Source organism: Triticum urartu, chromosome 2 (genome assembly GCF_003073215.2).
Source record: "Triticum urartu cultivar G1812 chromosome 2, Tu2.1, whole genome shotgun sequence".
Lineage (NCBI taxonomy): Eukaryota > Viridiplantae > Streptophyta > Magnoliopsida > Poales > Poaceae > Triticum > Triticum urartu.
The window spans coordinates 40,315,003-40,340,902 of NC_053023.1; the positions used below are offsets into that span (position 1 = coordinate 40,315,003).

General features: G+C 47.1%; 3 protein-coding genes across 3 annotated transcripts; 2 read left to right on the forward strand and 1 right to left on the reverse strand.

Annotated features, from left to right (window-relative positions):
• The first annotated feature begins 1,020 nt into the window (after positions 1–1,020).
• On the forward strand, positions 1,021–2,247 carry LOC125540922. The gene is made up of 3 exons (XM_048704446.1): positions 1,021–1,403; positions 1,522–1,691; positions 1,778–2,247. Exons 1-3 carry the CDS (start codon positions 1,121–1,123, stop codon positions 1,919–1,921), a joined length of 597 nt encoding a protein of 198 aa, XP_048560403.1. The 5' UTR covers positions 1,021–1,120; the 3' UTR covers positions 1,922–2,247.
• Positions 2,248–12,414: 10,167 nt separating this feature from the next.
• LOC125540923 lies at positions 12,415–13,377 on the forward strand. The gene is made up of 2 exons (XM_048704447.1): positions 12,415–12,790; positions 12,914–13,377. Exons 1-2 carry the CDS (start codon positions 12,508–12,510, stop codon positions 13,237–13,239), a joined length of 609 nt encoding a protein of 202 aa, XP_048560404.1. The 5' UTR covers positions 12,415–12,507; the 3' UTR covers positions 13,240–13,377.
• Positions 13,378–16,056: 2,679 nt separating this feature from the next.
• LOC125535517 (omega-3 fatty acid desaturase, chloroplastic-like) lies at positions 16,057–19,258 on the reverse strand. The gene is made up of 8 exons (XM_048698582.1): positions 18,717–19,258; positions 18,518–18,607; positions 18,324–18,390; positions 18,117–18,209; positions 17,804–17,989; positions 17,575–17,655; positions 16,662–16,799; positions 16,057–16,563 (listed from the first exon to the last, which is right to left on the reverse strand). Exons 1-8 carry the CDS (start codon positions 19,205–19,207, stop codon positions 16,375–16,377), a joined length of 1,335 nt encoding a protein of 444 aa, XP_048554539.1. The 5' UTR covers positions 19,208–19,258; the 3' UTR covers positions 16,057–16,374.
• Between the last annotated feature and the right edge of the window lie 6,642 nt (positions 19,259–25,900).

Genomic DNA, 25,900 nt, shown 5'->3' on the forward strand with positions numbered 1-25,900 from the left:
TAGGAGGGGGAGCGGAGAAGTTGAAGATATTGAGGCAAAAGGCTCGATAACGCAAGGGAAGGGTTGGGAGTGGCCCCCTTGGATAACACATAACTCCGTCGTTGGCCCTAGGTGCTTGCCGCCTAGCTCCGCCCATGATGTCCCGGTACCACACATGTGTACCCCGTGCTTTGTTATCACCACATGGCGAGGAGCTCATGGCGCATACGGCCATTCCTAAATACCCTCACCATTTCAAAAATACATTGCATATTAATTTTGTCCCAAGTGAAACTTTGTATACTCTGACATGTTTGTTGAAAGAATATTAATATCCATAATAGGAATAGATACCTTATAAAAATATATTCTATGATGCATCTAATGATATTACTTGTCATGGATGTTGACTTTTTTCTTCTACCTCTTCAGTAAACTTAGTCAAACTTTATGAAGATTGAATTGAGACAAAACGAAGATACAATATATTTTCAAATAGTTAGTGTAGTATTTTTTTTTGGCCAATTCTTAGAGCATTTATAAAGTGGTTGTTAGGGGAATCCCTTTTTCTTGCAAAGAAATGAGCAGATCTATTATAAAGGTTCATAGAAAGTACAAGACACTCTAAACATAATAAAAATTACATCGAGTACATTGTCCTCCCAGAGATTAAACAGACATGTTTATGAAACATATGGACCCAGTACTTATCAAACAAAAACCCACAAGCTGCCCTCAAATATATGTAAGTTTACATGTGACGACTCTTTCATGGTCCAGTTGGTATAACTGCCCGCAGCCTGCAGAGCGTTGTCGACATATGGCGCAAGAAGAGATGAAATCTACTATGTTTTTTAAAAAAAAAAATCTACTATGTTCTTCCTCTGTTTCATCCGGCCGGCCAATTTTCTACGAACCCTGATGAATTAATCAACGAGCGTTGATTGACCCCTTCGTTTATCACCTCGCAACAAACAACATCGCACGTCCACAAGTAGATTAAAAATGGCTTCCTTTACCACCTCGCTAATCACACTCCTCTCCCTCTCGTCTCGGCTCCCCCATATAATCCCAACCACGCCCCGTCCTTCTCATCTCATCAGAATCCAGAGTCCGCACGCGAGAACTCACACCGACGGACATGGGGAACTGCCAGGCGGCGGAAGCGGCGGCCGTGGTGATCCAGCACCCGGGCGACGGCAAGGTGGAGCGCCTCCACTGGCCAACCACCGCGGCGGACGTCATGCGCAGGAACCCCGGCCACTACGTCGCGCTCGTCCTCCTCCATCACGACTCTCGAGGAGTTGACCCCGACCCCGCCGTCCCCGGAGGAGGAGGAGGTGCCAGGATAACCAAGGTGAAGCTCCTCAAGCCCAGGGACACGCTCCACCTCGGCCAGGTCTACCGCCTCATCACCTCCCAAGGTCAGTGCCTAATTAGTATCCCGGTGAATCCGCCAGTTCTTGGATTGGCTTCCTTTCGCTTCTTGTCCCGTTCGCTCTGTTACCTGCATAGAGATTAATCGTTCCGTTGTGCGTGCAGAGGTGAGCAAGGCCGTGCAGACGAGGAAGCAGGAGAGGATGCGCGGTTGCGACGAGGCGATCGAGCAGGAGCGGCCGCGACTGCACCGGCGGCGGCAACCGCCGAGGCCGAGAGGTGGCAACGCAGCCACAGAAACCAACGGCGAACTGAGGCAGCCCGCCGATCACCAGGTAATCGATGGCACGCTCGCCTCACCTACGAGCTCGATCCATCATCGCAATCGCAGCCACTCATCTGCCCTCTCTGCTTCGTCCAGGAACGGAAGCGGATGGAGAAGGACCGGCACGACCGGAGCATGGCCGCCGCACGCGGCAGAGGCCGGCACTGGCGGCCGGCGTTGCAGAGCATTACAGAGTCGTCGTCGAGCGGGCACGCCGACTCCGGGGATATATGTAAATGAACTACTAGAAAACTAGAAGAAGGTTTGGGGGAGCTTGAAATGTACTACATACATTAGGCGATCTGATTGTATCCATCGGTTTCTTTGAATCCGTTTTGGTGATACAGTAGCATGCATTGCCCATTCCATATCTTTTGCGAAGATTGCTTGTTCCTGTCTTGAGGATAGCGGTTTATCCAAGTCCTACTTGTTATTCGCAGTGGTGCGGAGGACAGGCGTGTGCTCCTTGTGTTTGTATTTTTTTTTATTGTGGCATTAGAGTCAATGAAAAACGACATTTAACCAGAAAACCCGCATTCGGTGATTGACCGAAAAAGGCGTTGTTACATAGTGCTCGCCGCTTGCGCATTCAGTTTCAATTTTCAGTTCTGACCATTTCAAATTCGATGGTATACATTTCTGAGGGAGGTCATGATCGATGAAACAGCGGTAGTTACGCTCATGTGAGTGAATGGCGAGACCTCCTGGTCAATGGTTAACAAAAAACAGTGATTTGTTAATTTAAAATTGCAAAGCCTCGAAATTCGCTCTCCGCAGCTATTTGAATATACTAGCAAGTCTCCATTGAAACTTGTACCACCAGCTCCAGCATATTGAATATATGAATGTAGTAGCGAGTCTCCATTCAATATTTTCTTCGTTTGTTTTGACAAGACGCAATTAGTACACTTTGACTACCTACACTAGTTGTTGGGGCGCCACCCGGTGGCGTCGCCTGAGACGAAGTTGGGGCGGTACTAGGTTGGGAAGTGCCCTTTCCAATTTCTTGTTTGTACCAAGGTGTGTTATTCCATCACACTCAAAATACATGCATATTTAGTACTGGTACGTGCAAGTATGTAAAACTTTAAGATATAGATGTGCAAAATCAACACGCTTAGAGAATGTATTCTTAAAGGTTACATGACATCCTCTGATAACTGGGAGATGGAGAAGCCATGCAGCTCAGTGATGCACACTCGATCGATCTGTCAAGGACGGTGGACGTCGAGGGCAACATGGCGGCCATGGATCTGGCCGGAGAAGCGCCTCACCTTTGGCCACCATGGAAGAACACCTCTTCATCCTAATTTGAACTCTTTCGTAAAACAAATCTCCTATTAGTTCAGACATTATGCAAAGTGCTCTAGAACAAAAACCAAAGCAACATTTTGTCCACAATATTTGGTATAAACTCTAAAGTGATCCAGTAACAAAGAATATGCTAATGGTGCACTAACAAAATCTCTTATACCATTTGGATATTACAAGGGCCCGAGCGGAAAGCAGGGGCAGCCACCCACTTGGCACTTCTGGGAGCTGTGATGTAAAACCACTCCCGTTGCCATAATCCGGACACCTCTGGAAAGGAACCCTTTGGCCATGGAGCTCCAGCGATCTTGCTTATTAATGCGCCTCCGCACGCTGCGTACTGCCCCTCGACCATCTTCGGCTTCACGTCGAAGGTCTTGAGCCATAGACCGAAGTGAGGGGTAATGCGGAGGAAGGCCTCACATACGACAATAAATGCCGAGATGTGGAGAAAGGAGTCGGGGCTAGATCGTGGAAATATAGCCCGTAATAGAACATCAAACCCCTAACGAAGGGATCCAGAGTGAGGCCTAGACCTCGGAGGAAGTGGGAGATGAACACGACGCTCTCGTCGGGTTCGGGAGTAGGGATGACCTGCCCTCGGGTGGGCAGCCTATGCGAAATTTCGGCGGTCAGGTATCTAGCCTCCCTCAACTTCTTGATATCCTCTTCCATAACGGAGGAGGGCATCCACCGGCCTTTGAAGGCTAGATCCGGACATGATTGAAGGTCCGAAGCACCTGACCTGGGCTTTGGGTGTTAGAACTCGAGGCGGGGGAAGGATTCAATTGAGCACGGGAGGGAAAAAGTAAAAGCCTTGTCCCTTTATAAAGAGGGTGAATATCAAGCGTCCTCTCTGTAGCCGTTTGGGACTTGCCTATAATCTAGGAGTCCTAGACACGGTTGGGTTACCCACGACCGTATTGATGAGAATCCCGTAATTAGGAGAACACGATCTCTGCTTTGACAAGACGTGTCAAGAAACCGCCTCGCGTTATGTGTGGAGCTGGTTAAAGAAAAACGATTCGAATAATCACCGAGCCATGGCATGATGTCATGTTGCCAAAACGTGTCAGCAGATTGAGATTTGTGGAAATATTATTCTCTCTACGATGGTATGTGGAACTTATTTTGTAGGTTCGGACACTATCCTTGTATTCAAATTCTTCTGTGATGTGTTCGGAGAAGGAACCCGCCTTGCAATGCCGAAGACAACACTGCGCGCCGGACTCATCGTCATTGAAGCCTGGTTCAGGGGCTACTGAGGGAGTCCTGGATTAGGGGGTCTCCGGACAGCCGGACTATATCCTTTGACCGGACTGTTGGACTATGAAGATACAAGATTGAAGACTTCGTCTCGTGTCCGGATGGGACTCTACTTGGCGTGGAAGGCAAGCTAGGCAATACGGATACGTATATCTCCTCCTTTCTAACCGACCTTGTGTAACCCTAACCCTTTCCGGTGTCTATATAAACCGGAGGGTTTTAGTCCGTAGGACAACATACAATCATACCATAGGCTAGCTTCTAGGGTTTAGCCTCTCTGATCTCGTGGTAGATCTACTCTTGTACTACCCATATCATCAATATTAATCAAGCAGGACGTAGGGTTTTACCTCCATCAAGAGGGCTCGAACCTGGGTAAAACATCATGTCCCCTGCCTCCTGTTACCATCCACCTTAGACGCATAGTTTGGGACCTCCTACCCGAGATCCGCCGGTTTTGACACCGACAGCGCACATGACAGCTCATCCCGGTAACCTTTCCTCCTCCACTCCCGTTCACACTCCCACTCGCATCACCGTAGGCAATGGTTCCTCTTTACCCATCACCCATGTCGGTAGCACTAGTTTTCCTTCTAGTTCCAAACCTATCACTATGTCTAACGTTCTTGTTTCACCTGACTTAGTCACTAGTTTAGTCTCTGTTCGTCGTCTTACTCGTGAGAATCCTCTTACTATTGAATTTGACGGTGTTGGTTTTTCTGTGAAGGACGCCCGTACCCGGATGGTGCTTCACCGATGTGATAGCCCTGACGAGCTTTATCCCGTGCACGCCAGCGCCTCCACTTCCACACCCGTCGCTCTCTCCGCCGGCGTCGACCTTTGGCATGCTTGCTTGGGCCACCCCAACCCCGCCGTTTTGCGTCAGATTCTTAGAAGTTTTTCTTTCTCATGTAATAAGCTCGATGAGCATACTTGTGAGGCTTGTCGTTTGGTCAAGCACGTGCGCCTTTCCTTTAGTACATCTACTTTAGTTTCCACTTCTCCGTTTCAGTTGATTCATAGTGATGTTTGGACATCTCCCATTGCGAGTAACACGGGCTATCTATACTATTTGGTGATTTTAGATGATTACTCTCATTATATGTGGACTTTTCCTCTTCGTCGTAAATCCGATGCTTTAGCCACACTCACCACCTTTTATTCCTACGTCACCACTCAGTTCGGTCGCCCCATACTTGCACTCCAAACTGATAATGGAAAAGAGTTTGATAACGTCGCTCTTCGCTCACTTCTCGCCTCTCACGGCACCACCTTCCGTCTGACTTGCCCCTACACTTCACAGAAGAACGGCCGCGCCGAGCGCATTCTCCGCACTCTTAATGACTGCGTTCGCACGTTGCTCTTTCACGCTAACGTGCCCGCTCGGTTCTGGCCCGATGCCCTCGCCACCGCCTCTCTCTTAGTCAACATTCGTCCATGTCGTCCCCGGTGGAACTACGCCCCTCACCACCTTCTTTTCGGTACACCACCGTCCTATGATGGTCTTTGCATATTTGGGTGTCTCTGTTATCCCAGCACCGCATCCACCACGCCACACAAGCTTGCACCTCGCTCCGTCCCATGCATCTTCCTTGGCTACCCTCCCAACACCAAAGGTTACAGATGCTATGATCCTGTCACTCATCGTGTGTACACCTCGAGGCACGTGTACTTTGTCGAGACGGTGTTTCCTTTTTTCAGGTTCCTCCGGCCGCGGCTCCTTCGATGATATGGGTAGTACAAGATTGAAGGTCCGAAGCACCTGACCTGGGCTTTGGGTGTTAGAACTCGAGGCAGGGGAAGGATTCAATTGAGCACGGGAGGGAAAAAAGTAAAAGCCTTGTCCCTTTATAAAGAGGGTGAATATCATCGATGCGCCCCCTACCTGGCACGATGCGCGGCGGCACCCCCCGGCGGCCCTCCCGGCCCGGCGCCTTCTGCCGCCCCCTCCCGGGTTCTCGACTCCCTCACCCGAGGTTGAGTCCTACCGGGCCCCCGGGGCCCCGGCTCCCTCGCCCGAGGTCGAGCCCGCGGGCACCCCACCCGCCACCCCGGTTGGCGCCGCTACTCCTGCGACGGGCTCGACCTCAACCTCGCCCGTCGCCTCCTCCGCGGCAGGCTCGGCTGGCATCGTCGCGGCTCCTGACGCCGCGGCCCCCGCCTCTGACGCCGCGGGCGCCCCTGTTATGGCCGCGGCCCCCACCACCACGGGCGCCCCTATTGTGCCCGTGGCCCCCGCTGCCGCGGCACCCGCCACCCTCGCCAGCCCGGTCACCCGTGCCCGTGCAGGAGTGCATCGGCCGAGCACGCGCTACTCCTCCAACGAGTATGCGTGCGCTGCCTCGACATCGACGCCATCACCCATACCCACCTCCGCTCGTGCCGTCCTTCGGGATCCCCATTGGCTGGCTGCGATGCAGGAGGAGTTTGACGCCCTGCAGCACAACCGCACGTGGCAGCTTGTTCCGCGACCCCCTCGTGCCAACATCATCTCTGGCAAGTGGGTGTTTCGCCACAAGACTCACCCGGACGGTTCTCTCGAGCGCTACAAGGCTCGATGGGTGGTTCATGGCTTTCGGCAACACGCGGGCGTGGACTTCACCGACACCTTCGCCCCGATTGTGAAACTGGGCACGATCCGCGTCGTCCTTCAGCTGGCCATCTCGCGCGCCTGGCCTGTGCATCAGTTGGACGTTTCCAACGCCTTCTTGCACGGTCATCTCGCCGAGCAGGTGTTCTGTGAGCAGCCTATTGGTTTCGTCGACGCCGAGCACCCCGACTTCATGTGCTTGCTCTCCCGCTCTCTTTATGGGTTGAAGCAGGCGCCTAGGGCTTGGTACCAGCGTATCGCAGCCTTCCGGCAGTCTCTGGGCTTTCGGTCCACTCGCTCCGATGCCTCACTCTTTGTGTATCATCACGGAGTTGACACTGGATATCTGCTGCTCTACGTCGATGACATCATCCTCACGGCGTCCGCCCCCGATCTCCTTCAGCGGCTGACTGCTCGTCTTCGTGATGAGTTCGCCCTCAAGGACTTGGGGCCCCTGCACTACTTTCTCGGCATCGAGGTGATCCGCCGGGCTGACAGTTTCTTTCTGCATCAGCAGAAGTACGCCCACGAGCTCCTTGAGCGTGCCGGTATGCTTAATTGCAAGCCGGCGCCCACCCCCGTCGACACGAAGGCGAAGGTCTCTGCTCTGGAGGGGACTCTCGCGTTCGATGGAGCGTTTTATCGCTCTATCGCCGGTGCTTTACAGTACTTGACGCTAACTCGCCCCGACCTGCAGTACGCTGTTCAGTAGGTGTGCCTCCATATGCACGCCCCGCGTGACTCTCACTGGACTTTGGTGAAGCGTATTCTTCATTACATACGCGGCACCATGTCCTTGGGACTCACCCTGACGGCCTCCGCCTCCACCGACCTCGTGGCCTACTCGGATGCTGACTGGGCTGGCTGCCCCGACACGCGACGCTCTACGTCAGGCTACTGCGTCTATCTTGGGCCCTCGTTGATCTCTTGGTCATCGAAGCGGCAGCCCACGGTCTCCCGCTCCAGCGCGGAGGTAGAATATCGTGTCGTGGCTAATGCCGTGGCCGAGTGCTCTTGGATACGTCAGCTGCTCCAGGAGTTGCTTTGTGATGTTCACAAGGTCACTCTTGTCTACTGCGACAACGTCAGCGCGGTCTACCTCTCCGCCAACCCAGTGCACCATCGACGGACGAAGCATATTGAGCTTGATATTCATTTCGTGCGCGAGCAGGTTGCCCTTGGCCGTGTTCGGGTTCTCCACGTGCCGACGACGCAACAGTTTGCTGATGTGATGACTAAGGGATTGCCTACTCCCGTCTTCGAGGAGTTTTGGTCCAGTCTCTGTGTCTCCAGCGACGCTTCGACTGCGGGGGGGGGGGGGGGGGGGGGGGGGGGGGGGGTCGAGTATATATTTTGTATTTCACGTGTATTGGAGTTGTGGCCCACCTCCCAGTCTTATATAGTTGAGGTAGAGGCCTTCCCTTGTATTATATATGCGTGCACCAGCACCCCAATCAACATATCGTATTGCAAATTATCTGTCTACAGCAGCCACAGTGGACGGTACAATGGTGTTCCACTCCATACACTCATCTGGTAAACACATGCGGCCTATTTGAGCTAGTTCGTGTGCAACAGAGTTCGCACCATGGCGACAAGCACGTATAGTAAATTGGGAGAAGCACATCTTAAGCTGGAATTTTATATCCTCAATTACTGCAGCATACGGTGAGGAATCTGCCTTCGAGATGTCCAACGCATCAACAAGCAGTTGTGAGTCTGTCTCAAAGACAACCCTGGTAGCCCCAATATCAGCTGCTGTCGTTACCGCTGCTGCCATCGCGTTGATCTCCGCACCAAAGGCGTCCTAGGTGTGATCCTACCTGCCGGCACGAGCAGGATAAGAAGCAAGGGGTAAAACATGCTAGTAGGACAACAAAAGGTCGTCGATTCTTTGGTCACCAGAACACGGGAGGTTACGGTTACTTGATCGTTGGGACACCATATATAGCTTGTGGCATTTGGAGGGTTAATTAGCTCACGTGAGAGCAAATCTATTTTTCCTTCTAAACTTAGAGACGGTAAGTTAGTCGAATCCTTGAGGATCCGGGAGCAGGCAGGCACGACGACGCTGCTCGGGACTTCTTGGCATGCACCTGGAGATCGACGGACGCAAGAAGACAGGAGGAAGGAAGGTGCCCTCGGTCTGAACCTGAAGATGCAAGACAGGAAAACAGCCAGCAAGTGTGTGCGCCCTGACAGGAGTCCGCCTGTCGTCGATGCGGATCCCATTTTACAATTCCAAAGCGTACGATCGCTTCGTTTGTACCACATCACTCCGACAGATGTATTTTCCAGCTCATCAGACAAAACAAACGATCTAGTGTTTCTCGCCTAGTCGCCATGTGCATGCAGAAGTTAATTAAAAGCTCTCATTATCATCAGCTTTCAGTACACATTTAACTAATAATCAGATCGATCAGGTCCATCGATGACCCATGTGTTGCTTCCTTTCTTTGCTTTACCAAAACATACATTTTCATGCTCCCCAACCATTCCTTGAGGCTCAAACCAGTGTTGTCCCTCCGGGGAGGGCAGTCCGCGAGGCGACTTGCGATCCGTGTCCTCTAATGGGACAAGGGCCAGCCATGCACGGGAAGATTCCTGTGTCTAACTGTGCTTCTTGTCCTCCTCAGCAACATGCTAAAATGAGGAGGTGCATGTATTACTCTTTCCATTTTAAAATAAGTGTCGCAACTTTATACTAATTTTAATACAAAGTTATATTAGAGTTGAGACACTTATTTCGGGGACGGGGTGAGTACTAGTTAAGTGTTACTACTAACTGGTTGTGGTTGGAGTGGGAGGAGTCAGTGTGGTGTGAACCCTGCATGGCCTGCAACTCGCGTATCTGTGTTTCTTCGATCTGGTGTATCTGGTCCTAGTGGTGCGCATGTGAAATTGTGAATGCCTGCAGGAAGGTGCAGTGATTGCCTTGCCTTTTGATCATCTGATGCGTCGGTGAAGCATAGCGATCTTTCCTGCCGATTCAGCCATGCATATACGTCCATGACAGGATCCATACTCTAAAAATAATGTGGTGGCCAAGGATCCTTCGGTTGTTCCTTTTCCCCCTTTTTCTTATGGAAAATTATCGTAAAGTTGGGACCACATCCAACGTATATACTGTTATAAATATATTGAAGTGGAATTAGTTTTCATTTCTACTGTATCCAAAATATTTCCATGACACAAAATGTGTCCATCAGCTAACTAATAGTTTTGCTGGGTGTCACTCGCTTCATCATTAGACACATATAAACTTGATTTCTCTTTCCTCATGCCACTGTGTTAGTGAGTTTTGCTAGAGCTACGGGCAGATTTATACTGAAGCAAGCTTACAGGCTGAGTTGTCAACTTGCCATTGCAAATAGGAGGGAAAGAAAGGCCCACATCGTGAATTTCACGGGGGAGTGAATTAATGAGGGTGGGACACGTACACCCCGTAGCCCACTTCCGTGAAACCATCCTGTAAGCCTAGGATTTTCGCTGTGTTAGTATGTGTTTGTTGTTGTTAGGCCATGTCACTACAACACGTTACTGTCTCCAGCCAATCCACCATTAAACTCATAAACCAAATAATTGGAATGCAAGTCCTCCAATTGGGGCCATCAACTAGAACGACATATTCTTGCAAGACATCTATCAAGTACGCACATAGTCATGAGTAGACATTGATAGGCCCGTGGAATTTATGGCCGAGACTCGAAATCCTTATTTCATTTTGATTTACATCCCTTTCAAGTCAGACAGCTAGACACAGACAAAAGGAGAAGAAAGAGAAAAGGAAACAAAAGAAAGAAAGGAGGTGATGGCAATAACAAACAACTTGTGTTAATAAGCCACCCAAACATAAATGTGCAGCAGACTAGCTACCAACAACATGCTACCAGTCATTTTAAATAATGATAGCAAACAATCCCAAATGAAGTTGTATGGTGCAAAATAGATGGTAGGAGCAAGTATGTGTACCAGAGCCTCTTTTAGCGTAGTTGACTGGTCAGATTTTTTGTCAATACAACGAATTTCATTCAATAGTGGCTTCAAGATGATACAACCACACTGAGTGCAAACCTATCCTCTGCATAACCAGATACACACAACCCAATACATCCAAAAACATACACATGAAGTGTGACATGGTTTGACATAAGCGGATACTAAAAGCCCAGGGTGCAAACTAAACCGCAATCCATAGGTAAGACCTCTCTAGCTTGGTCGATGCCGCTATAAACAGCTCCATGTTATGTGGTCTCTACAAAACCGAGCATGTACTTAGCTCGTGTGTACAAACACGAATAACCTACAAACAGGATGAAAAGTTCTTTTTGGTAAAGTAAATATAATACATGTGAAGAATCTTTGGTAGCATAAGTATTATGTCTCCCGTTGTGCAAATATCATAAAAGTATCATGTACTACCCCCGTAAGCAAAAAAGGGATAATATATCCGTGCAACTAAGGATGTGAGAAAAGATTCTAGTATCGTAATGTGATATAATATTACAACATTTAAATGATAAATGTTAATAAGAAATAGATCCGAAACACGTCTTTGTATTTGGATTGTACAAGAAACCAAATGAGGTGAAGTATGATATTATGCTATAACATAATGCATTCGGGAGGTAATATCGTAAACTAGTATATGACGCATAATACCGGTCTATGATACTACCCATTGTAAGGAAAATACACACTCTTTATAGGTAAGAGTAAATAAAAATCCCCACACCTCGAGCCTGGGCCCTGGGTGCCCACGGCCCAACTCCGGCCCTGACGTTGCGGTGGCACACACGTGTACCCCGTGTCTTCGCCTGCCATGGCGCCACATGGTGAGGAGAGCATGGTGCATGAGATCATTTGTGAATACTCTCGCCATTCAAAACACATCCTTTTTGTCAGAAATCAAAATTTTGTTTACTCCAACTAGGTTCGGCTAAAGAATATTAACATCCAAAATACGGAATAGATAAAGTGTTAAAGATATATTCCACAATGCATCTAACAATAGTGATTTGCTATCCGTCGTTGTTTTTCTTTTTCTTTGGTAAACCTGGTCAGACGTTACAAAATTTGAACCAGGACAAAACTAATATACAACATATTTATAAAATAAATAGAGGAGTTGTAATTCTCGCCAGTTGTGGGGCATTTATAAACACAAGAGTTATTCGGGGAATCTCCTTTTTTGCAAAAAAAAAGGGAACAAATATATCATAAAAGGTTCATAAGAATTAGTAGAACAAATCTATTATAAAAGGTTCATAAGTTTACATGTGACGACTCTTTCATAGTCCAGTCCAGTTGGTAGAACTGCCCGCGGCCTGCAGAGCATTGTCACCATGCATATGGCGCGCCCACGACATGCCTGCCCAACAAGAGGTTACATATGCTCTGTTCCATCCATCCGGCCGGCCAATTTTCTACGAACCCTAATTAACTAATCAACCAGCGTTGGTTGACCCCTTCGTTTTATCACCTCGCAACAGCCAACATCACACGTCCACAAGCAGATTAAAAATGGCTTCCTTTACCACCTCGCTAATCACACTCCTCTCCCTCTCGTCTCGGCTCCCCCATATAATCCCAACCACGCCCCGTCCTTCTCATCTCATCAGAATCCAGAGTCCGCACGCGAGAACTCACACCGACGGACATGGGGAACTGCCAGGCGGCGGAAGCGGCGGCCGTGGTGATCCAGCACCCGGGCGACGGCAAGGTGGAGCGCCTCCACTGGCCAACCACCGCGGCGGACGTCATGCGCAGGAACCCCGGCCACTACGTCGCGCTCGTCCTCCTCCATCACGACTCTCGAGGAGTTGACCCCGACCCCGCCGTCCCCGGAGGAGGAGGAGGTGCCAGGATAACCAAGGTGAAGCTCCTCAAGCCCAGGGACACGCTCCACCTCGGCCAGGTCTACCGCCTCATCACCTCCCAAGGTTCGTGCCCTGCATCCGCCAACGGTTCTTGGATTGGATTCTTTTGCGTCCTGTCCGGTTCCCTCTCTTTCTTACATGGAGATGGAGATTAACCAATCGATCGACCGTGGCGCGTGCGTGCAGAGGTGACCAAGGCCGTGCAGACGAGGAGGCAGGAGAGGACGCGCGGTTGCGACGAGGCGATCGAGCAGGAGCGGCCGCGGCTGCACCGGCGACGGCAGCCGCCGAGGCCGAGAGGCGACAACGCGGCCACTACAGAACAGAGGCAGCCCGCCGACCATCAGCAACGGAAGCAGCTGGAGAAGGACCGGCACCACCGGAGCATGGCGGCCGCCCGCGGGGGAGGCAGAAGCCGGCACTGGCGCCCGGCGCTGCAGAGCATCACAGAGTCGTCGTCGTCGTCGTCGTCGAGCGGGCACGCCGACTGCGAGGATGTACCATCTAAATGAACCGGAAATGGTAGGAGGAGCTAGGAACGTGTACATTTCGCGAGAGGAGCGGCAAGGCGTCGTCGCCAGAGAGTTGCCCTTTCGTTGTAGCCATGGAACACTGCCCTGAACGTGCGTGAAAAACTGAAAATACGTCCACCGGCCTCTGTCCCGCCGTCTGAATCCGTTTTTTCTGGTGATGCGGCACCATGCGTTGCTCGTGCCGCCGTCGAATCGCCAAGCGTGCTGGCTAGTTGCTGTTGAGATCCAACGGTTTATCCAGGTCGCGCACCATCCGGCACCACGCGCTATTCCTGGTCACGCAGATGCCGAGTGTGTGCTCATTGTGTTACCTTACTGCGAGATTACAAGTTTTCAGTTTCAAGGATGGCAGTCCACATTGATGCAGAAATGTCATTGCATTGATGCAGGAGCAGGTCCGACACCGAACCCCGCGGTACACCACCATTCAACTTAAGTTTCAGTTTTCAGTTCAGACGATTTCAAAAGTGGTAGGCACGCACGTTCCTCTCTAGGATGAACGGTCAGAGAGACCGCCTGGTCAATGGGATTGAAAAACACAGTGATTTTGTTGATTTTAAAGCGCCAAGCCTCGGAATTCGCTTTCCCCAGCAAATTTATCACAGAAATTGTACTTATCAAACTTGTGCTCGAGTACTACTACTAGCTCCAGCATGTTGAATATTACTGCTAGCAATCGGGTCTCCATTCAACAATTGCAAGCTGATGGGCACGCCGCCAGCGATTTGATTATTCCCTCCATTTCTTTTGGCAAGACGCAACCCCATGCTTTGACTACCTACCCCATTTTTTAAGCACGAGTATATGATGATGAGTACGTTGACATGAGCTGAACCTGATGGGTCACCTTGACAGAAAGGCTACAAAATTTAAAACATGACGACAATCCGCGAAAAATGTGTGGCAGGAAAAATGTGGGACAGCCTGCTTCATGCCACACGTGCGGCAGGAAAAATGTGTGGGTCAAACTCCTTCGTGCACACGTGTGGCACTTATCATTTGAGTAATATTTTGGGACAATTCAGTTGGTTTCGAGGACAAACCGGTGAAAAGAATCAGAGATGGAAAGAAAATAAAATTCAAAACAGGAAGAGGAACATCGGCGGTGTACCTGTTCTTCTGGCGACGCTCGGTTCAGAAGAACATCGGGTGCACTCTCCCCGCTCCCATCCCATGTCCTTGAACGTGATAGTAAATAAGGCCAGGTTCGACCTCTCTGTGACTTGATTTGATTTAGGCCAATGTAGTGAAGGAGCAGGAGGGATCCCCACCCCCCGACCATACACACACCAACATGTTTGATAAAATTCTTCATATACCCTTCAAATTTACATATGAAATAGAAAAAATATATTTTAATTGACTACACCTATATGAGAGTACGTTTAAACTTGTTTACGAGTTAATTCTGTTTTTACCCCCATTCTTGTTTTTGCAATTTTACAAGGATTACCTTGCTTAACTAAGACTCTCCTGTCAGACCTGGGCCATGTTTTGCCTTTTTAAATTCTGTAGCCTATCCGCCAAGGCGGTCCCACATGTCAGCGCCGATGTGGTGTGTCACATGGATGGTGTCGAGTGCCGACTCTCGATGCGCAAGAGAGGAATGCAGTTGTGATGTGAAGGAGATTGCAATGCTCGAGGTCTCATGTGCCCCGCCGAATCAACACACGGATCAGTTGGTCGGATTAGCTCATTTACCTTATATAAATGTGTAGTGTTGTTAATATTTTCTTCTCACTCGTGGTGTTATTGTTGACAGCGGAATTTGTTTGTGATATGTGATCTTGTAACACATGTGCATGGTTTTTCTATGTCTTCTAGTTCTGGAATTCCGGCCCTACTTGTTAGTTGGTAGGAAGATCACATTACCATACAAGGATAATAGTACAGAAGGTTGTATTCACTGTATTTTGCATTCAAAAATGGTCTGATTTTGTTTATTTATTATTAAGTGAAGTATATTGGAGTTAATAAGAAACTAAAACACACAAGGATAACAAAGGTCGTTGATAAAATCCGAGATTACGTCATTTGTAGGCCTCGCCTCTGGGCCCAACTTCTGCATCTTGTTGCTTGTCCAAACATCCGTTGAAGAAACTAACATCAACATTTTTTTTAAAAGATGTATGAGCCATCCGACATGTTGGTCTTGGGAAGTGCGAGTTAGATTGCTTAATTTGCAGGACATTGTGCAAAAACTAATGTCATTGATTTCCATCTTCATTTTGCTTGCTTAATGCATGATATTCAGCAGTATAGAAGGATTCCATACAACCAAACCAAACTCGGCACCACAACTGCCGCCACCAAAGAAAGCCTAAGCACCCGACGACAACCCGCAAAATCTACAACCGACGAGGCCGAAAAAACCACATGAGACTTTTATTCGGCGTGACACCACCTCCGCCATTACAAGATCTGGAGTTTCCGACAATAATTCGGCTTCAGTGGTAACACAGAGCTCATCTAGAATTTTCAACTGTAGCATGGTGCGTTTTCAACATAAATCTGATGATCATTCTAAGAAGAAGAAAAGGAGGACCACAGAAAGTCAAGAACTAAGCTCAAGGATCACAGATCCCCTATGACCCCATCTGCAGGCAGACAGCCACAGCCTGTGGTCAGCAATGAACCAACATTGCATTCTGAAGAGGACGACTGACCAACCACTAGGACAGATGCAACAAAATTCACGACAACGACAACACGCGTAAATTCGGTTTCACATGTTAGTGCAAATATCTGGAGTTAAGCAGAGATCTTCACAGCAGTAGTATATGCATATGGACCGGCTGACATAAATACTGCTCTATAATTGTATAACAGTGCTGTAGTATCAAGCAATGAATGCCCCTTGATCAGGCAAGTTTTTCCAATCTTTTTAGAGCTGCCGTGGCTCTGGTCCAAAGAATCACTTGTTTCGTACAAGCACATAATCTATTCTACCATGGCTTCAAGCCTATTGTACAACCAAAAATCCAGTATGCCGGCGCCGTCCACCTGCTTGAATTGCCGGATGCTGAGGAACTTGGCAAGGTGAGGCGGCAGAGGGCTAATCGGTCAGGTGATAGCAGAGAGCAGCACCCCCCACAAAGAGTATGCTTGATGTTGTTAATCGGATGCTTGTGCACCGCCGGCTAGTTTCGGGTCAGTTTGGTAGTAGATTATGTCTCCGGTGTCGCTGACGTAGTGGTCGCTCTTCATGCTCCGTGCCAGCGCGCCAAACAGGTGGAACGGGAACGGGCCGGACTTGTCTGGCTCCCTGTAGTACTTCCCCAGCACTGGCTTCGCCGCCTCGGTCTGCAAGACAAGCACATTCAAGACCATGGATTTGTTTAGGCAAGGTTCATGATAAGATAACGATGCAGGCAGGGAACGTCAAAGGATTCGATTCTTACCGCCTCCACTAGATGGTAATGTGGGATCTGCGGGAAAAGATGGTGGATCACGTGAGTCCCAATGTCGTGGTGGATGTTGTTGAGCCACCCGTAGTCCCTGTCAAGCGTCGTCAGGCCCCCGCGAAGATAGCTCCATGCCTGGTTCACATAGCAACACAGACAATATCTCAGTGATCACATACAGGAGCAGTAATGGTTGAAGGATTTGAGCAATGACAAACATGAATCTGTTTTTTTTCAGTCTGAAGCTGGCATCCCTTTTTGGGAGAAGATGGAAATGCTCACAGTTTCCCTGTGACAGAAGGCGGTAAAGTATGTCTTTTCCACACAAAAAGTGTATTACTTTCAATAACTACCACACATATACACATCACAGATATATACAGAAGATGGACAGTGAAAGATGCAGCCAAACGTATGGACTACAGTTGGTGATTTCTGTGGCTAGATATATGCCTTACGTTATCTTCCAGTTGTCATGATGAAAGGCTGAAAAGGTGGCTTCTGATATCCTTCCAGACTTCTGTAACTTTGCTATTTTGACTAGAACTAAGATACAGTAACTTCACCTCTTTTATGCTTGCCAAACATAACTCATTTATCAAGTAAAGGAGGTCAACTTTATTGTTTACTCAGACTGTTCAATTCTAAGTTTTATCAGATACGGTCTGTGGTCAACTCTGTCAGCTTAAAGAGTTAGTTCAATTAGCAATTATACTTCACACTATGACCCAATCAGCACAGCTACACTGTATACGTTTGTTAGCAGGGCTTTTAGATACTGGGCCGAGCTATACTGCTGAACAACAGACACTAAGCGGACGAAATAATAATCAACGCATTAGTTTGGCACAATGTTACGCGATGTAACTCGCAATTACACAGATTGTAGCTCCGTTGATTATATTTTTACCTTTCCGCGGTACCAGGGAAGCTTGTCGTTGTGGCCGTGGTGGTGCAGGTAGGTGACAAAGTCCAGCCACATAACAAAAATCTGCAGGAAAATTCAGCAAGGAAACTTGGTAAGCTGCTGGCCACCCCCACAACAGGGCACAACCCAATCCACCTATCCACAAGAATCAGAACTTCTCGCAGGACCTAAGGCTACAAATGCAACAAGGGCAGGCACCACACACACATACCCAGTAGGGTACAGCGTACAGCTTGAGTATCTGAAGAGGCCCCATCACGACGGTGAGCCCAGCGAGCAGGCCAGCCATGGCAAGCCAGCATGTCGTCGACGTCAGAATGTCCTTCTTCTCATTCGGCTGGAACAAATCGCTGCTCGGGTGGAAATGCGAGCCTGATTTCCCTGGACTCCTCGACCACTGGACAGGTTGAACACAAACAAATACAGTCAGCAATCAAAATTTACCACATATATGCTTCTTTGTGAGCAATTTAATCAGCAAAATTAAGTAGGATCAAAGGTCATTCGGGATTGTTTGGTCTCACCAAATAGAATGGGTACGCGAGCATCGGGAACGGCAGCGCGAACCGAAGCTTCCGAGTGGCACTGTCCAGGCTCCTGTACAGCTTCTCTGGGAGCTGCAATTTGCAGCAACAATTGGCTCAAGACACCGTCACACAGGATCAATCAAATTCCTCAAGAACATGAGCAAAGTAAGCAGCAACAACTTGGAATCTATGTAGCCCACGTACCGGATGCCAGGACTCGTCGTTCTCGACGTGGCCGTGGTTCTGGTGGTGCGTCCTGTGGCTAATCCTCCTGCAGGTTTGATTGGAAAGGAGAAGTTTTTACTGACGCCGCAATAAACTCACCACTCATAGTTACTGTAACAACATTATAAGCAAGAAGAGGATCGAGGTGTGAGAAGGTGTTGATGCGCGCGTACCAGCCATTGTAAGGCACGAGGATGGAGGAGTGGAGGATGTGGCCGACCACGCTGTTGAGCTTGGCGTTGTTGGAGAAGCTCCCATGGCCGCTGCAGAACGGCAGCAGCAACCACCCACGGAGAGAGAGACGGTGAACTCCTCTGGACAGCAAAAATTAATTTCAAGGACGGAGAAACTGAGGCCGGAGAGGCGACGCACCAGTCGTGCCCGAGGACGAAGAGCGCCCAGAACATGGTGCCCTGGGCGGCCCAGTAGACGGGCCAGGCGAGCCAGCTGTCGAGGCGGGCGGCGGCGGCGGCGAGCGCGAGCACGACGACGACGTCGCGCACCACGTACCCCATGGAGCGCCAGGGGTCCTTGACCCAGCAGTGCTTGGGGATGGCGGCCCGGATGTCCGCCAGCCCGAACGGCGGCGGCGCGCCAGGGTCGAACCCGTCCGCGGAGGGGCCCTCGCCGCCGTCCTGGCCCGCGGAGGCCCGGGAGGAGGAGCCGGAGCCGGAGCCTTCGTCCTCGGCGGTGACGAGGCGGGCGGGCGCGGCGACGGCCACGCGGAGGGAGAGCGCGCGGCGGGACGCGGCGACGCCGGAGGAGGGGAGGAGGGACGGCGGGGGAGGGAGCGCGACGGCGCGGCGCGGGAGGTGCAGGGGCGTGAGGCCGCAGCAGCATTGGGGGAGGAGCAGGCGCGCCATTGCTGCTGCTGCCGCTGCTTGCTGCTGCGCCGGCGGGTGGGGTGAGGCGGCCGTATCCGAGCATATAATAGTGGGTGGCCACGGCGCGGTGGGCCGGGCTGCGTGGGCCTCGCCATCCCGCGACCACGAGCCGGACACGAGGGCCTCCCCGCTCTGTGGCTCACACCGGAGGAGCGCATTGAATCCAAATATCAAAGCCAGTGGCAGGGCCAGTCATAGTAAATGGAATGGACCAAACACAACTGCTTGGAATGGAAACCACGGCATTTAACAAAAATTGTGTTCTTGTTGACGAAATTGAATGCAGCTGTGCTCACATGTGAAGATCGACGAATTCGGGGGGAAACGGCGACATGCGCATCACAACTTGAGAGCCACCGTTCAACATGTTATAGAGAAGGTGTCAACATCAGACACACCAACCATAACAATGGCGCGCTACTCTTTGTTGTTTCCCCATGTAAGCAGTTCGATTTATTTTCTCTTTTTATCTTTACAACAAAATAGAATGAAAAACGAAAGACAAAGCCCGCCTACAGTGAGTAAGCTGCGGGTCAGGGTGAAACTGCTCATGATAAAGAAACGGCTGCGAAAGAAGATGAAAGTTGACGAAAGAAAGATAATAAATTGCTGTGCATAAGAATGCATTTGGAAATTCATTCTTTTACCTCGAGTTTCTCCTGCCGACATATTAAGAAATCCATAAATGTGGCTTATTCTCCCGTAGGTTTGCCTCACTACCCCTACCCCCTAAAAACTTTACAGTATTACATATCGGTTAGTGGTCGGCATAAGGGTAGTATAGTCATTTAGTTTAACCAGTCCATTTATCTCTCCCCTACATGTTTTCTCCTTCTCCTTCGGCACAACTGCGGCAAATCACCACAGATTCTTCCTCCAGTAATGTTGCTCACACAAATCAACTAATTCTAGCCCCTCTCTTAATATTGAGAATGGTTCTTAATCTTGGATTCCTTGTTTACTAGTTCCTAATTTGTGTGGGTGATACGTCTCCAACGTATCTGTAATTTTTGATTGTTCCATGCTATTATATTATCTGTTTTGGATGTTTACGGGCTTTATTATGCACTTTTATATTATTTTTGGGACTAACCTATTAACCTAGAGCCCAAAAAGGAATTATTTAGAAGTTATTATGCTGTTTCCCGGTGTAAGCAGTTCAAAAAGGAATTCTTCTTTTATCTTTAAAGCAAATAAGAATGAACAGCGGAAGAGAAAGCCCATTTATAGCGAGCAGGTTCACCTACGTTTGTCAACAAAAAAAGAGCAGGTTCACCTATGGTCCATTGGCTTATTCTCTCTCTGGTACAAATGCGATTAGCTGACGAGACTGCTCGTGGTAAAGAAACGGTTGCGAAAGAAGATGAGAGTTGACAAAAAATAATAAGAAATTGTTGTGCATAACAATGCATTATGAAATTCGTTCTTTTACCTCGAGTTCTCCTGCCGATGTATTAAGAAATCCATAAGAGTGGCTTATTCTCCCGTAGGTTTGCCTCACTACCCCTAACCCCCTAAAGCTTTAGGGTGTTGCATATCGGTCAATGCTCGACATAAGGGTAGTATAGTCCTTTTGCTTAACCAGTCTGTTTATCTCTCCCTTTTCTCTCTCCTAGTCTCTTGTTTTCTCCTTCTCCTTCAGCAGAACAGCGCCAAATCACCATGAGTCCTTCCACCACCAATGTTGCTCACACAAATCAACTGATTCTAGCCCCCTCTCTTAATATTGAGAATGGTTCTTAATCTTGGATTCCTTGTTTACTAATTTCTAATGGACTGTGCTAACTTCCAGTCGACTGGACATTAGCGATAGATCCGGACGACTCCACCCACGTACGGTCCACTTCTCTCGATGTGGGAATCGACCCACCGCATCTTCCTTTTTTTTCTTCTAGCGCAATAGTAGTTCGCAACCACCCGGTCTAGATTGAGCCAGTGATTAGATTGCGGTTAGATAGTATTTGTACTGCTACTTAGTGCAACCTAAAAACGAACCATTTTTCTTTCTTTCCTTTTATATTTTTATCCTATATAGATGGCCCGGCTGCTCTGTTAATATTTACAACATCATGCTAACTTCAACGTAGTAAAAATTGTTGACATATCCCGGTATCTTCGTTGTAAATAGCATGCCAGGGTGCACAAGTTTTTTTTCGAGGGTACAAAAGTTATCAACCCTCTGGTACATAACTTATCATGCTTTTTATACATAAGTTACTAGGGAATATTTTAAACTTTTTTTTGGGTCAGAGTTACGGCTGGGTGTTGTACAAAATTATTATGCTTTGCAGTCTGTAAAAATCATGATATTTACACAAAAGTTATCAAGAGATGTTTTTAATAACTTTTTCCTAGGTCAACGTTGTCGTGGTGTTTGTACATAAGTTATCATGGCAGCGGTACATAAATTATCATACTATTTACATAGTAATTATCAGGGTACGTTTCAAGCACCCCTCGTGTTGAAAAAATTACCGTCATATTTGTATCTAAAGTATCAGGGCTGCAGTGCATAAATTATCAAGTCATTTACACAACAGTTATCGGAGTTATGTTTTCCAAAGAGAAAATTTCAAAGTCAAAGTTATCAGCTATATTGTGTGTGTATTATCATGTTATTTGCACAGAAATTACCGGGGTATGATTTTCAACAACTTTTATCCTGGGGTCAAAGGAGTTACCACGATGTTCGTATGTGGGTTATCAGCTTTGTTGTGTGTATACTACCGTCCTATTTACACAGAATTTATCAGGAGTTGCTTTTCAATATTTTTCCTCGGGTCAAATGGTTACCATAGTGTTTCTAGGTGAGTTATCAACTTTGTTGTGTCTATATTATCATGTTATTTATATACAAGTTACCGGACTAGATTATTTAACATTTTTTGGGTAGAAAGGTTACCATGGTGCTTGTACGTGAGTTATCATCTTTGCTTTGCTTATATTACCATGATATTTGCACAAAACTTACCGGGGGAATTGTTTTCAACAACTTTCATTCTGGGGTTAAAAGAATTACCGTAGTGTTTGTATGTGAGTTATCGGCTCTATTGTGCGTATATTACCATCATATTTACATAGAAGTTACCGGGGTTTGTTTTTCCACTAAATTTTTCCCCAGTCAAAAGTTACCGGTTCTATTGTGTGACCACGAGTGTTTGTTATATTATCAGGTCGTGCATAAATTACTGTGTTATTTACACAAAAGTTGATGTGTATATTATCCTGTTGTTTAGACAGAAGTTATCGGGATATGTTTCAATATTTTTTTCGGGTCAAAATTACCATGATATTTGTATGTAAGTTATCAGATCTACGATGCATAATCGTGCTATTTACTCATAAGTTATCACGGTCTTTGCATAATAATTTACTAGGTCCGCATGCGTCAAATACCATGCTATTTACACACAAGTTCCTGGTTTTGTCGCGTGAGAGAAGCGGATCGAGTTGTTTTTTTTTTCCACTCATTTAATAAGGTATAGAATACATGTAATCTGCATACCAAACCCAGAAGAGAGAGTTAGCTCAGCTGGTAGCATGCTATGGCCAGGTTGTTCGCGCCTGTCGCTAACATCTAGTCGACTGGAGAATAGCTTTTGCCATTTCTAATTTGTGTGGGCATCCATTATCCATGTCTTCTGTAGTTCCTAATGCCACTGCTAGAGGAACATGCTATTTTATTAGAAAAGGAAAATGTTTCCACAATTGAGAATAGATAGGATTGTTGCTTCAATCATGTTAAAAGATTCTCTAGCAATAGCTCGATGGGTCATGACCCTTTAGTTTGGTGCCCTACAAGACTTTTGACACTTCGACCTTACCGCTATTCATGGCAGGTGGCCTACTCTGAATTTTAAGTCAGCGTGGATTAAAAATCTAAGATAAATCATTATCATTTATTAAGTATGTTTTAAGACCTATACACTTTTTAAGGGGGGGGGGGTTACACATGAACAAATCTCATATAATAACGGGAAACATTTCCTATCAGTAGTCTGATAGGAAGAAATCATCATACCATATGTGATCCCTTAATTTCTAATTAATCCCACTGTCGAGGCTCAGTCGTGCTATCCACCCATATTTGACGCTAGCCCGTGATCCCCTCCCGTTCCATCTCTCCCAAACCTCGTCCTCTCCCATGCCTCCTTCGAACGGAGCTCGCCGTCAACAATGCCGCCCACATCCTCTTTGATTACGTGGCCTAGATCCATCTCGTTCACACCATGTTTCGTTCACACCTCACTACCGAAGACGCAATCCACCCCCGATGATGGAATCCACCACGTCCCCCGATCCGATCCTCTATACCGACCTACTTCTCGATGCGGCCCTGACCTTGGTGGTGCGCCGTCCTGACATTAGGTTGTCGTGTCTGCCATCTCCATTGCGTTTGTTGCATCACGAGGTGCCTGGACCCTGGAGGTTTGAACTGGATGCTGGAGTACCTACCGTCGGCCGGAGAACCAGCAGTGACCTTCGATCCTTTTCCCTTCTTCTAAGTTTATTACACTGCATGCATCAACCATTGTCATGATAATGGGTCATCATGCACATATTTACACTCAATATGATGTCTGCAATAGCCATGCTTCGTAAGCATCAGATATGTGCTTCGGCATCGCAATTTGTTTTCCTCAATGGATGAAATTTGTTTATATATCAGAAAATGATCGATATACACACACATGTTCGCAACATTCGTTTGCTGGTTTCTAGTTATAAAATTTTGAGCTTCCACTAGGTTGAATTATGTTTAGATAACAACAAATCGATGCTTCTTGATATCCATGCTTCGTAACTTTGTTGTATTTTTATTTGGTCCAGATAGTTTGTTGCAATGAAACATACTTCTACACTTTGTTGTACTATTAACTATTGCATTGTCAAGAAAATTGTTTGTATTTGAGTTTTGCTAGATATGACACACAAAAACTTATATCAAGATATTTTGCTAGATAATGCCTGGAAGATTGTAGCCGAGATATTTAAGGATATCAAAACAAACAAACAAATACACACACATCATTATTCATGGAAATGACACAAATTAATCCACAAAATGCATGCTCATGTTGATTTTACTCACATTAAAAGGGATTCGTTTGGTCTAAATATATTTTAATAAGTTAGAAGATCTCAAAAAGGAAAAGAAAAGAACTTACATAAGGTTTGCTATAAAATATAGTTTTAGCACACGTATATTTTAAATTTGTGTTGATAATAACACATCAAATGATACCATATAGATAATTGTATCCTAATACTCCCTCCATTCCTAAATATAAGTCTTTTAAGAGATTCCACTATAGACTACATACGGAGCAAAATAAGTCAACTTATACTCTAAAATACGTCTATATACATCTGAATGTAGTCTCTATAGTGGAATCTTTAAAAAGACTTATATTTAGGAATGGATAGAGTATTTAGTATTATTGTTATGTGAATAAATATGCCAACTAAGAATGAAAAAATATACTAGTAAGATCATAGGCTGATAATAAATTGTATGGAAATATAAAAATTTAGTATAAATACTATTTATTTTAGAAAATCTGAAGTCATGTTTTATGCATTGACTACGAGATTCCAGTGCACTAGTCCACTAGCCTCATGTCGCATGATGCCAGGAGTTCAATGTTGCACAAAAACTCGAGATAAATTGAGATGTAATCTTAGCCTTCTCATTTGAACCCATCAGGGAAGAAGCTTATGGACTAGTTGTGGTGGCCGATCATGAAAATCTCGGACCGTATGTAGCTGTCATTCTTCTAGCCCATCCCTTGTGGTTGCTGTAACCCAAGATATTTAACACATGTGTGTCTTCAGCCTCCTTCAGTGGGGTGCACATAAACATCATATTACATGTCTTCATCTGGTGACCAAGAGGTGTCAGCGGAGGAGAAATAATCGTCAAGATTGCGCCACTTAGTGCTAATTTGATAGTGTGAAGGAAAAGCACATCAATCACAATGAAAGAAAGAGAACCAAGATAGGTGGAAGTCAATTATACCGCCACAGATGGTGACCAAAGATCACGGCAGTGGCGGTGATGCTGAGGATCTAGATGAAGTCGCCTCGACTTTTTATTTTTTCTAAGAATTACTTTACTTGTGGAAGGAAAAGTGTCTGATATGCCCCAAACCGGACCAGATAAGATATTTGAACCGTTCTCTACTTCCAAAACAAAAAGAATAGGACGTGCATAGCTACCGAACGATCAGATTTGGAGGATGCCTTGAGCGAACGTTCCAACCTGGATCGTTCACTCGTGACTTCATGAGGATCTTGGATCGTTCGCCCATGAGGATACCTTGACGTGAACGTTGTTTCTTCCAGGATCACGGCCTGCCCAAAATTACACTTCCCGATTTAGCCAAAACTAACAAACTTATCCGTGTGTTACAACGGGAAAATAAGTATCCGCACTTGATTATATGGAAGAAAATAGTATACACGACGTAATGTAAATTATAAATAGTTCAGAATTTGGACCCATATTTCAAGAGATAAAAATGTTTTCAATGGACAAATATACAAAAAAAGAAAAACATCCAGGTTGCGACAAGTGGCACATATGCAGTGCACCACTTACCATTGTCTAAGGCTGGTTGTAATGGGGAGTATCATATACTAGTATCATGCATATGATACTAGTGTATGCTA

What these genes read in the sequence shown, in the direction of transcription:
- LOC125535517 (XM_048698582.1), bottom strand. Translation starts at nt 19,207, where the DNA reads ATGGCGCGCCTGCTCCTCCCCCAATGCTGCTGCGGCCTCACGCCCCTG. An exon ending in TGTACGCTGTACCCTACTGG is followed by an intron (nt 17,656 to 17,803) that starts GTATGTGTGTGT and finishes ATTTTCCTGCAG; the next exon opens with ATTTTTGTTATGTGGCTGGA. An exon ending in ATTACCATCTAGTGGAGGCG is followed by an intron (nt 16,564 to 16,661) that starts GTAAGAATCGAA and finishes CTTGTCTTGCAG; the next exon opens with ACCGAGGCGGCGAAGCCAGT.
- LOC125540922 (XM_048704446.1), top strand. Translation starts at nt 1,121, where the DNA reads ATGGGGAACTGCCAGGCGGCGGAAGCGGCGGCCGTGGTGATCCAGCAC. An exon ending in CCGCCTCATCACCTCCCAAG is followed by an intron (nt 1,404 to 1,521) that starts GTCAGTGCCTAA and finishes TTGTGCGTGCAG; the next exon opens with AGGTGAGCAAGGCCGTGCAG. An exon ending in GGCAGCCCGCCGATCACCAG is followed by an intron (nt 1,692 to 1,777) that starts GTAATCGATGGC and finishes TGCTTCGTCCAG; the next exon opens with GAACGGAAGCGGATGGAGAA.
- LOC125540923 (XM_048704447.1), top strand. Translation starts at nt 12,508, where the DNA reads ATGGGGAACTGCCAGGCGGCGGAAGCGGCGGCCGTGGTGATCCAGCAC. An exon ending in CCGCCTCATCACCTCCCAAG is followed by an intron (nt 12,791 to 12,913) that starts GTTCGTGCCCTG and finishes GCGTGCGTGCAG; the next exon opens with AGGTGACCAAGGCCGTGCAG.